An 11,756-nucleotide genomic window follows, 5' to 3' on the forward strand; every position below is an offset into this window, starting at 1 on the left:
CATAATGGGGGGGGGGGGTGTGACCTGTCACTTTTTTATGCATACTAATGAGACGAAAGCGGGATGAATCTTACTACTCCTTACATTTTTACAATAATGGAATTCACTTTTGTACAAGACAATATATCTCTTTAATTAAAAAGGGACTGATCTCTAAGACGTACTAGCCCCGCCCCCAAGGTGACGTCACACTGGTGGGCTGATCCAGGAAGTGAACAAAAACTGTTTTTACATGCTGAGGTGAAGCTTGCAGTTTACAGACAGATCCCCTTGTCATTAAAAATGGACTTCAGCCTCACCTGAATGCACCTGACTGCAACACCATGACGAAGAAGAACAAGAACAAAAAAGAAGTAGAAGAATGAGAGGCGCCATGAAGTATATATTCTTCCTTTCAGGGACTGTATGTTTTATTATTTGTACCTTTTTATATTCTCAACAACACAGCAACAGGTAAGAGTTTATTAAGGTAAAGCATTCACATCCTGTAGCAGCAATACCTGCTAGAAATTATTATAACCATTATTTATAGCACTTTACAATAAAAAGCTACCAGTGCATTATGGCATACAATTGCACTGTACAACTATTTTAAAAGTATAACAACATTTAGCAAAGGAAAATAAATAATAAGTAGAAAAAGTAAAATAAAACAATTTCATATTATTACAATAATGTTAGTCAAAAGCCTTTTACAAGAAGATGATTACTTAATAATACAAAAAAAACCTTGCTTGAAATATTGAAAATGATTGGCACAAAACATTTCTTATTTTATTTGTTACAATCTGCAAAAACAAAAAAGAAGAAAATTCAAATGTATTTCTCGAAAACAACTGTTTCTTTGTGACATAAAATAACAATTTTTATATTATTATTATTATAATCGTGTGTGTGTGTCTGAAGCATCGAGTCTCTAGATGACAATCAGGTGGACTGGAGTCTTGTGTCAGCGAGTGATCAAGAACAAGAAGTAGAAGAACAACAAGTAAGTTATTGTTATCTTCTCTGCTGCAGGAGAGATTAATAACTAATTACATTTACTCAAGTACTCAAACAGTATTCATATCTTGTGCCCAAATACCAAATATATTATCAATACAATCAACTACAAGAAGCACAAGTATTTTTTATATTGCAGAGAAAAATATATTAGGCTTTACGCACAACCAGGCCCGGTTCCAGAACAAAATGACATCTGAGATTAGAGAGGTTGCAGTGGTAAAGTGCTATTTTTATAAGTTGTGAGTGGACCTAACACCCTATAGGGGGGTCCTCACCTCCTCTAGGGGGTCCTCATCTCCTCTAGGAAGGTCCTCACCTCCTCTAGGGGGGTCCTCACCTCCTCTAGGGGGGACCTCACCTCCTCTAGGGGGGTCCGGGGGCATGCTCCCCCGGGAAGATTTTGTTTTAAATATTGAAGTTAAAAGCATCAATCTGAAAGCAACATTAAGAGATCTATGGATCTATGTGCTCTTTGCTTGATTCATGCCTTCCCAGTCCCTTATCACGTACAAGAGCATGGCGTCAGTTGTTGTAGCCAATTGTGGTGAAGGCATGATAAGGGACTGGGAAGGCATGAATCAAGCAAAGAGCACATAGATCCATANATCCAAGTTGGAGCAAATGACCAGGCGCTTTCTTTTTTACATTGCCTCGTTTAATTCTTGTTTTCTTCACCTTTGATCCTCTTCAGTTTGGTCTCAGTTATAGCCTCAACGAAACCGACACATATACCCGATATCTACAACAAATCGAAACGAGGACTTATACATTGCAATGACGTGCGGACGAAAGCGCCCCCTCACGAGACATCACTGCAGACTTCCTTCCCCCGCCTAAGAAAAACCGACACATGAAAGTTTTAAATCACGTGAGCTCGGCCAAAGACTTTCGAATGGATGGGGTTGGAAATTCAGAATGCTAATTTCCAACTGCAGCAAAAAAAATTTGTGGAGTGAATAAAGATGAGAAGAAAAAAATTTAATAATATCTCACTATTCTTTTGTCGTATATTTGTTTCCTATGTACCAGGCATGTCAAAGTGGTCATACAATCGTAATAACGTCACTCAAGAGTTTAACCCCCCGCGGCGGGGGGGTCCCCGCCGTGTCTCCGTATTGTCCCCCCGCCCTTGTCTCTTTTTACCAATATTTTTTTTTTACTTTCTTTTTTAGTATAAAACTTTCTAATAACTAAGCTTTATATACTATGTCATGATAATTCAGACCCAGAGACACAAAGTAACTTCGAACCGAGACACACACACTACCTTGCTCGAAAACACACGTACGCACGCGCTTCGCTCTCTGCTCTCCTCGCGTGCCATGGCCTCTAGCCAACAACAATCGATGACCACGACGCCTCGAGCGATTGTCTATATTCCCCCAAAATGTTGTTGTTCACCTCCTCTCGGAGAGGGACAGTCTACTCTCCGAGTCACTTGCTTTCCTGAGAGACACAATAGAGTCACCCCAGAGTTTGCAAAACCAGTGGTAATTACATTTGTTAATAAAGCTTCGTGTGAAATATATACTAGATATAGAATATTTTTTATTCTCCTTATTTTACTTTTTGTCCATACTTTATAATACTGTACATTTTTTTTTCTTATTCAAATTTTCCACTAAACATTTTATAGGTATTTTCTTTTCATTTAGACAAATGTCAGAGACGAAAGGTTTACCCACAACTCTCTACATAGGTATCTTAGAGAAGTAAAAACGAGAGTTACACGTGGTCTAACTACGAAAATTGAATTTATAATTTTATTTTGAAGGGTCCCCCCAGGTGTGTGAGTGGATTTTTAATCGTGAAATGGGGACGAATGTGGATATACGGCACTCGACTAATTAGGTCGGAAGTAACATTGTCAGCGCCCATGTGACACATATACACACCCCAACAAGCATCTTTAAGGTGACACCGGATCCATGTAATACCCCCTTTGGGTATTTACAAACTCGTGTTGGAGATACTTTGCAGTTTCGTGGGGTGTCGTGGGGTTGTATTTAGAGACCGCGGCGGACTCGGACTGATAAACTACATAACTCCTCCCGTGGCTTGAAAAATGTGAAAGTGGCCGCCTGTTGCTGGCGAGTCATTGAAGTACTTCTGCAATGCACGCCCAATGACGGCACGCCCAATGAGGGCACGAGATACATTTGTGCGTGCACGAGATGGAAGGCTGACAGACAGGGCGGCAATCCACGCTAAATGGATTGGTTGTAGTTTTTACAGTATTACGGGTTCCACAGATGAAATTTTTTTATGGATTTTTTGTCAAAGCACTTCAGATATTCATTGCTATCGGGATGTTAAGAGCATTCCATGGAATATAACAAAAAGTGTATCTCGAGCCGGTTTCTCAAACTTACCTACCCCACCTTTAAGAACGCTTTTGAAAATATTATTTAATATGTTAAAATGTTTTGCCTTCTTTTGGTTTATGAATGCCATGGAACTGTCTTGTTTTATTTAACTAACTATTCAAATACCCAAAATATTAACTGTGCTACCATATATGAAGAGAAGCATTAGAGAGCTATAGGATCAGTTAATATTTTGGCATTTATGCTGCAAACAAATGCATTAGAAAATTAATTTTAGCTCTTTTCTTTTTATTATTGAAACAACTGAAATGTTTTGAATTTCTTTGTATATTTTCAATATCATTATAGAGGTATTAACCTATATATTGACCTCTCCGAGAACCGGCATTTAAACCATATGAGAAAGGTTCAAAACGGCATAAAGGAGCTGGTGTATAGCTGTTCTTAATTTTATTTTTATAATGTTGTTTAAAAGATGTCCACTACTTTGCTGCTATTTGCATAAAAAAGGTATTAATTGTGGAATAAAAAGTTAAATTACCTATTTGGTCACGTATGTTAATTCCCTAATGTGATAATGAAGCTTCCTATAGTTTAATGTAATACGTTTAATCTCTTGGATCCCTTCTAGACACCACTCTTCTTCATTCACAGATGAACCCCCTTATTTGAGGGTAAGCAACCTGCATTATCATGACATGTTAGATCATGACTTAAGGTATGATGAGTCAACCAGTTAAGATCCAGACGTCCGTGACTAAAATCCTTCATCTGGTTAAATATAGTTTAAAAAACCGCAATATACATCGCAGGGGAAAAGAATATTGCAATGTCAGTTTTTTTCAATATCTTGCAGCCCTAGTATGTACCTTATTCAAAGTATGGTTTGAATGAAGAGTATTTTATATTGATGCAGGAAATTGTCAATTATTATGAAATTATGACTTAATGGGAGCGGTTGGAAAGTACATCCCAACATATGGTAAAATATAATCATGATACTTAAGTCACAGTATATTATCTTGATTCATGGTTCACAAAACTATATTACTACCATTACTTCAGTCATAACCCGATATTATCCTAATACAAGTCACGTTAGAATACTATTGCCATTGTTAGGTAAAAAAACATTCATTTTGTAATATCAAATATCCTGCCATATGCTGCTAATTGTGATAACATAATATTGTTAGGGGATACTAATTGCCAATATTGGGAATACTATGCTGTATTGATTTCTTATTTCACCCCTGCTGTATGGTATTTGCCAATTTCTGACGTAATTTGAACTTTTATTTGATGATGAGGTCACCAAATGTGCAATTATGAAGGAGTGGGTACAGATTTCAAAGATGTCGTCTGAGGACGTCTCGGAGGATTCTGCATTAGACTCAAAGCAAAACATGTCTCATTGATGAGTCAGAAGGGAAGGTGCTACAAAAAAAAACGTTATTTATCATCATGGGCTCATTTGAGGGAGAAGCAGCACAAGCACTCAGCGGCTGATGGTGGCAGGTAAAAACTGAAATTGTGAGTTTTATGTTTTTAAAGGTCAGACGGGATGTTTGGAATCGGCTATCTCACTGTCGTCTGATGTGAAACGCATTACTTTTGTACCCTGCCTTTACTGATCCAATTTTCATTTTTAAACTCAACAAAAGCCTGAAAAGACCTACGACAATAAACAATGAGGTAAAAGCTGTGATGGTCAAATGTTTCAAATGTTGAGAAGCCATTAACTTAATTCTAATTGTAGAAAAAAGGCAGTGCCAACAGAGGTAGAGTACAACCGAATTGGCAGCTGATTTCTGAGCAAACGTCAACACCCTTCCCGTTTTAGGACACGCCCTGTCATTAAAATGTCAATGAAAACCAAGTGAAATCCTCATCCCTAAAGAGCCCCCGTGTAGATCTACAAAGCCTGACACGCAGCGAGAACAGCTGACGACGGTGGTGTTTAGCAGGGCATTGATTCCTCTAAAGCGTTTATTCTGTGTTAATAGCAGCGTCTCAGGGACACTCTGGCTCTACCATCCATCTCTGCTCCCTCCATCCATCTCCCCCATCCTCCCCTCCGCTCTCCCTCCCTGCACACACTGACTCAAAGTGTATTTCTCCTCCTAAAGACCTTTCTCTACATCCTGCTCTTTGTAACACTTAACGACAAGCGCTCCACAGCTTTTCCCTCACATTTACCTTAAATAAATAAATGTGTTTTTCTAAGACACCCCTAATTTGTGCTTGATTCTCAAGAGCTGCACGGCTAAGTAAACGATTCATATTCAATGCTGCTTTCTGTTAAATGCCAAAAATGAATGAACTAATCATTTTCCAAGCCAGAAATCCCCCCTTCACTACCGGTTTAATCCATTGTTTTATTCTGAAGGTTAACACAGAGGGGTTTGTTTATATATCATTCATAGCCTGATAAATATAACATGTATTCCTTAAATCGTTGCTAAAAGCATGTTTTTGAATTTATTGAGTGATACGAAAACATTTCAAATTTCCGTAACAACGTTTAAATCTCATATGTCAACAGAATGAATCAAGCATTTTTAACCTGGCTTCATCCCTACGTTCATATTTCTGTTTCATAAAAGTATGCGCATAAGCACATATTTTAACAGAGATTGCATCCTTTGCATATTTATACAAAAACAAAATATTTTATATAATTTGTATTACAAAAAATCATTTTCTTAATGAAAGTAAATCAAGTAGAAAGTTTCATTGTGGAATCTATGAGTGAAAGTGTTTGCTTTTAGTGTCTCCTCTTGGCTCTGGGTTGATTCAAAGTCTGATTAATATTTACAGACTGCTCCTGTAGATTACAACATCACGAGTGATTGGCCTCTTTTTTCCTGGGGGGGTTTCCTATGTACTCATTTATTCGCATCTCATACCTAGACTACAGCAACTCCCTCCCGGATAAAGGGAGTCCAGACCGCTGCTTCCTGTCTGGCGTTCAACCACCATTCAAATACTTCAACTCCATTCAGATTCTCAGTTAACAATACCGATCTTGCATCCAGTTCAAGATACTCGTTCTGACCTACAGGGCAGTGAAAAAGAAAGCTCTGAACTGGCCTTTGAGCCGAATGGAAACAAATGTAAAGCAACAGAAAGACTCTTGTTATCGCCCTTAACCCACGTATCTGGCCTCCGAACTGGATTTGATCCCAGGACCCTGCACTGTAGCTGCTTCTACAGACCAGGTGCTGTACTCCATTTCCCTGCAGGGATCAATACGAGTTTAAATTCCATCCCACACCCCTGCTTCTGTCTGTGTGCGTCTTTTCCTTTAAATTTCCCCTCTTCGGCTCTATTTATAGCCTCCGTGTCCATCCATCCGTTTAATCAATACGCATATTGCAGCTGCCTCAAGTCAAGATTATAGTATGAATATTCTTCACACATTTGTCATGATGTTGAGATTTCTGCTAGAAACTCAACGTGGCAGCAGCTGTGGTCGCGGTTTGAAGAAGGTACAGGTTGTAATTTATCGTTAAGCGGAGTCCATAAAGCATTTTGCTTATCAGAATGAGACAGGGGATATTTATCAAGGATGCACACGAGTTTTCGCACAAACACGCACGCAATCACACACACACATCTGCTGAAAAGGCATTCTATTAAAACAAGGAAAGGTGCAGAGCTAGTCAGATCCCCGGCTATGAAGTCAGAGAGCAAATAAATTATGGAAATAGACTGATACACTCGAATCGTGTCTCCCTCTAAAACACAACCACACACACACTTTCACAACATGTTTGATTTACTCCAGCGGGGCTTTCAGTGTGCTTTTTATGTAGGCGAGTTCTGTTGTAAATCAGAGGCAGTGTCGATACCAAAACTCATATTTTTTTCATTTTCAGACTTTTGAGTATAGTAAGGGAAAGGACGTGCGCACAAACTGAACTGAATAGAAATACAGCAATATTAGTTCCTTTATCAAATGCTTTTAGGGATGCTTCAAGTGCGCATAGACTTAACATTTAAAATGATGAGAAGAGAAATGCTCAGGCGGAGGTTATGTGAGGGTGTTTGCATTTCTGTGTGTGTGTGCATGTACTGTACCCGCTGTCTGTGAACAGAAACTCGAGGTGAGTCATGTAGACCTCCCACAGTGGAACACTGTAGCGCTTAGCCAGAGACAGAGAGATTCTGTACACGTCATCCTCCAGCGTCCTAAACAAACACAAATAAAAAGAGGGGGAAATAATGATCAGATTCCATCGCGTCAAAACAGGAGGAACCATGTTTAACTCAAAGCTTAGTCTTTTAGATGAAGAAACTAGAACCAGTTCTATTTTCTTTATAAATGTGCTTTCTGCCAATTCAACGTATTTGTTTTCTTGCATTAATATTGAATTTGTTGAATAAAACAAATACGTACAAGGGAATTAACATTGGTGTGTCATGATGCATATGTTAACACAGGAGAATGAATTAAGTTAAATGTAGAAAAATGCTAAAGAAATCTATTGAAAGAAAAAACTGATTTAGAATAAAAAGTGAATCAATTTTGACAAGACGTATAATTATATAAAGGTAATACAATATGCCAATTACTAATACATTGCACACATTACTAAAGAAATGTGTGCAATGTATCAGACATTTACATTTTAAAGGTCTTCTATCATGCTAAATGCACTTTCTGATGTAAACATACATACAGTTGCAAGAAAAAGTATGTGAACCCTTGTGAACCCTATGTGATTTCTGCATAAATTGGTCATAACATGTGTTCTGATCTTCATCTAAGTCATAACAATAGACAAACACAGTCTGCTTAAGCTAAAACCACACAAACAATTATATGTTTTTATGTTTTTATTGAACACACCATGTAAACATTCACAGTGCAGGGTGGAAAAAGTATGTGAACCCTTGGATTTAATAACTGGTTGACCCTCCTTTGGCAGCAATAACCTCAACCAAACATTTCCTATAGTTGCATATCAGACCTGCACAACGGTCAGGAGGAATTTTGGACCATTCCTCTTTACAAAACTGTTTCAGTTCAGCAATATTCTTGGGATGTCTGGTGTGAATCGCTCTCTTGAGGTCACGCCACAGCATCTCAATTGGGTTGAGGTCAGGACTCTGACTGGGCCACTCCAGAAGGCGTATTTTCTTCTGTTGAAGCCATTCTGTTGTTGATTTACTTCTGTGCTTTGGGTCGTTGTCCTGTTGCATCACCCATCTTCTGTTGAGCTTCAATTGGTGGACAGATGGCCTTAAGTTCTCCAGCAAAATGTCTTGATAAACTTGAGAATTCATTTTTCCGTCGATGATGGCAATCTGTCCAGGCCCTGAGGCAGCAAAGCAGCCCCAAACCATGATGCTCCCTCCACCATACTTCACAGTTGGGATGAGGTTTTGATGTTGGTGTGCTGTGCCTTTTTTTCTCCACACATAGCGTTGTGTGTTCCTTCCAAACAACTCAACTTTGGTTTCATCTGTCCACAGAATATTTTGCCAGTAGTGCTGTGGAACATCCAGGTGCTCTTTTGCAAACTTCAAACGTGCAGCAATGTTTTTTCTGGACATCAGTGGCTTCCTCCATTTTATGACCAACTTATGCAGAAATCCAGGTAATTCCAAAGGGTTCACATACTTTTTCTTGCAACTGTATGTGTTCCCCGGTGTGTCAGGGAACAAAACCCTCTCTTTTCCTCCGTACCCAAATCTCTAAAGACGGGGGTACAACGGAGTTGATCCAGATTTGCGGCCGATATGACGTAATATTTTTAAAGCTAAGGGCCCAAAATTAGCGTTTCTCTAACAGGGCTGAAATAGAGGGATATGAGGCATGACTAGAATGGGTGATGTGATAGGTATTTTGACTTCATAGACATTTTTTTTATAATTTTGTATACATCTGAGACCCATAATATATGCCTATATATATATATATATATATATATAATAAGAGGTAAAATTGTGTAGAAAACACTGTATTGACAGTATAAGACCCCGCCCCCATTTACTCTGTGAGGCCGAGGATGGTCTCCTTCTTGTAGTCGCAGTCAGAGCTGAAGCGCTGCACGTCGACCCCCCGGCCCAGCCCCTGTAGCACCTGGGCCTGGGTGAAGTCCGTCAGGCGCTCGTTGTACACGTGCAGCTGGCTGATCAACTTCTGCAGCTCCTCGGGCCAATCAGAATACGCGGACACATGCTGTGTGACCAATCGAATGAGCTCCTTTGGGTCAGCCTGTGAAAAGAGGAAGAAAACTCATGTTGACACACAGGCTGCAGCTGAATGGGTTATTTCATGCTGGTAGCCTCACAGAGTAAAAGGATATGAAGTGAGCAGTTGTTTATTACTACACTAAAGACTGCTCTGAATAAAAGAAAATAGAAATTGCAGAGGCAGAGATCTGACCTCTTTGCTGTAGGAGAGTGAACATATTCGCTACAGGTTTTACATTTAAATAAATCATAATAATTGTTCTTTTACTTATTTAAGTCAATTTCACAACATCTTTAGGATGTGAGCTTAGATTCATGTTGCTAAAGAGAGAACTATTTTCTCCTAGACAAAATACCTAAGTTAAATAAAAAAAATGTAACTTTATTCTTAACAAATACTTTGGGGCTAGGTGTCGATTTCGGCTTCTTTTTGGTTTGTGTTTTTTTTGTAATATTTACCAATATATCCTGAATAAACTTTTAGCACAAAAGCATTTTTATTATCAGAATGTATATGGAGGAATAATAAAACAATAATCTGAATTGAAATGTGTGTTTCCATCCACTGCTGCAATGCAAATATGAGGAGTTTGGGCATAAAAAAAAGAGGACGTAGTGCATAATTTAAAGGTGGGGTAGGTAAGTTTGAGAAACCGGCTCGAGATACACTTTTTGTTATATTCCATGGAATGCTCTTAACATCCCGATAGCAATGAATATCTATAATATCTATATATTTATAATATATATATAAGTGCTTTGACAAAAAATCCATACAAAAAAGTCATCTGTGTACATGTGCACGTTCGTGTGTGTTGGAGGACGGGCTCTGTAAGGAAGTGGCACATTTTTTCCAGTTGTGTATTTTGAAATTCTAGCTCACTCGAGCAGTTTCTCCAAAAATGACCTACCCCATCTTTAAGTTTTGCAGAAGAAGAGAGCATGTTGAGATGACGATGATGTAATTGTAACCAGTCAAACCAAAAACAAAACAATACTTGGAAATGTGATTTTATTTCAATACATCCCCAGTGGAGCTTGAATGACAATAATCTAGCACTTTGTTATGATATGTTCTGAACTATACACTAATCATTCAACCTCAGCCAAGCATTGAAGTTATGTTTGTCCCGACTTAAGCTTAATTAGTACCGTATGATAGTCTCTTTATATAATTCAACTTGATATATTCTCCTTTGAGAAACAAAAAGCGCCCTTGAGCACTGGGAAAAGCGCTATATAAATATTATGCTTTCAAAAATATCTTAATTGACAGACTATTTACTTCTCAATATTTGTACCTTTATTTTCTTTTGGATTCAGTTCTTACACATAAAGCGATGTAGGACATGCACTAAAGTTGAAACGTAAGTAAACTGCACTGGAGGTTTTTATCATTAAACTTTGTCAAGCGCTGGGCTTCAAACCCCCTGCACTGTGTGACATATAAAAACTTCACAGGGCTTCTGCTGCTTTTCCGGAACAAACTAATGAGGCCATTTTCACAAATGGCTGCAATTTTCAAAAATTGACAGAAAAAGGTTGAGGAAACCAACTACCCTGGCCTTACTTTTATAACTTCTATAATTGTGCTTCCGGGAACACATTGACTGTATCACCCGAGTTAAATGGGCAAACTCAATATATGCTTTTTTCCCCCTGCCTTGAAAATACGGGTAAATGTACCAGGAAACATAATTGCTATGGTGATTCAAGGCTATGGGGAATTTGACGGTGGATACACATTTATGATTGAGAATGTCATGCGCAGGGAGCGGTATGTGAATGCGGCATCTCCCTCATCACCTCTGTTCTAATTAAATGAGCTCCTGAATTTGGTTTTGGCGTCTTATATGCTGTCACCCAGCAGGAAGAGGTGGTTTATTTGTTGATCTTATTTGCATACGGTAATTATTGCTCTTGGAAATGTGTGAGCTCGAAAACTGTGTGTGTGTCTCTTCCTGCTCTCAGCATGGGTGTGGGTGTGTGTCTTTAGATGTGGCCTTAGCAGCAGTTAGGGTGGCAGATTCTCAGTTCAAAAGCAGGACAGGAGGGAGGGTGAGGAGAAGAAGTAGAAAGAGGAGAATATTAAAAGTGTAAAAAGTCAGAGGGGGGTAAAGGATGTAAGTCAGGAAGAAAGTAATAGAAGGGAGGAGAGGAGAGTACAAGTAGTATGTTGGTGAATGCTGGCATCATTTTGGACAAACTTTTCTGACAGGG

The 11,756-nt window shown here is 38.7% G+C and overlaps 1 protein-coding gene across 1 annotated transcript; it reads right to left on the reverse strand.

The window, feature by feature from the left end:
• Positions 1 to 4,696: 4,696 nt before the first annotated feature.
• LOC104962558 (neuroblastoma-amplified sequence-like) lies at positions 4,697 to 10,480 on the reverse strand. Its single transcript, XM_010791011.1, has 4 exons — positions 10,448 to 10,480; positions 9,335 to 9,558; positions 7,416 to 7,526; positions 4,697 to 4,769 (listed from the first exon to the last, which is right to left on the reverse strand). The coding sequence occupies exons 1-4, from the start codon at positions 10,478 to 10,480 to the stop codon at positions 4,727 to 4,729; spliced, it is 411 nt and encodes a 136-aa protein (XP_010789313.1). The 3' UTR covers positions 4,697 to 4,726.
• Between the last annotated feature and the right edge of the window lie 1,276 nt (positions 10,481 to 11,756).

Source organism: Notothenia coriiceps, unplaced genomic scaffold (assembly GCF_000735185.1).
Source record: "Notothenia coriiceps isolate Sejong01 unplaced genomic scaffold, NC01 NC01_scaffold00034936, whole genome shotgun sequence".
In the NCBI taxonomy this organism is placed as follows: Eukaryota; Metazoa; Chordata; class Actinopteri; order Perciformes; family Nototheniidae; genus Notothenia; species Notothenia coriiceps.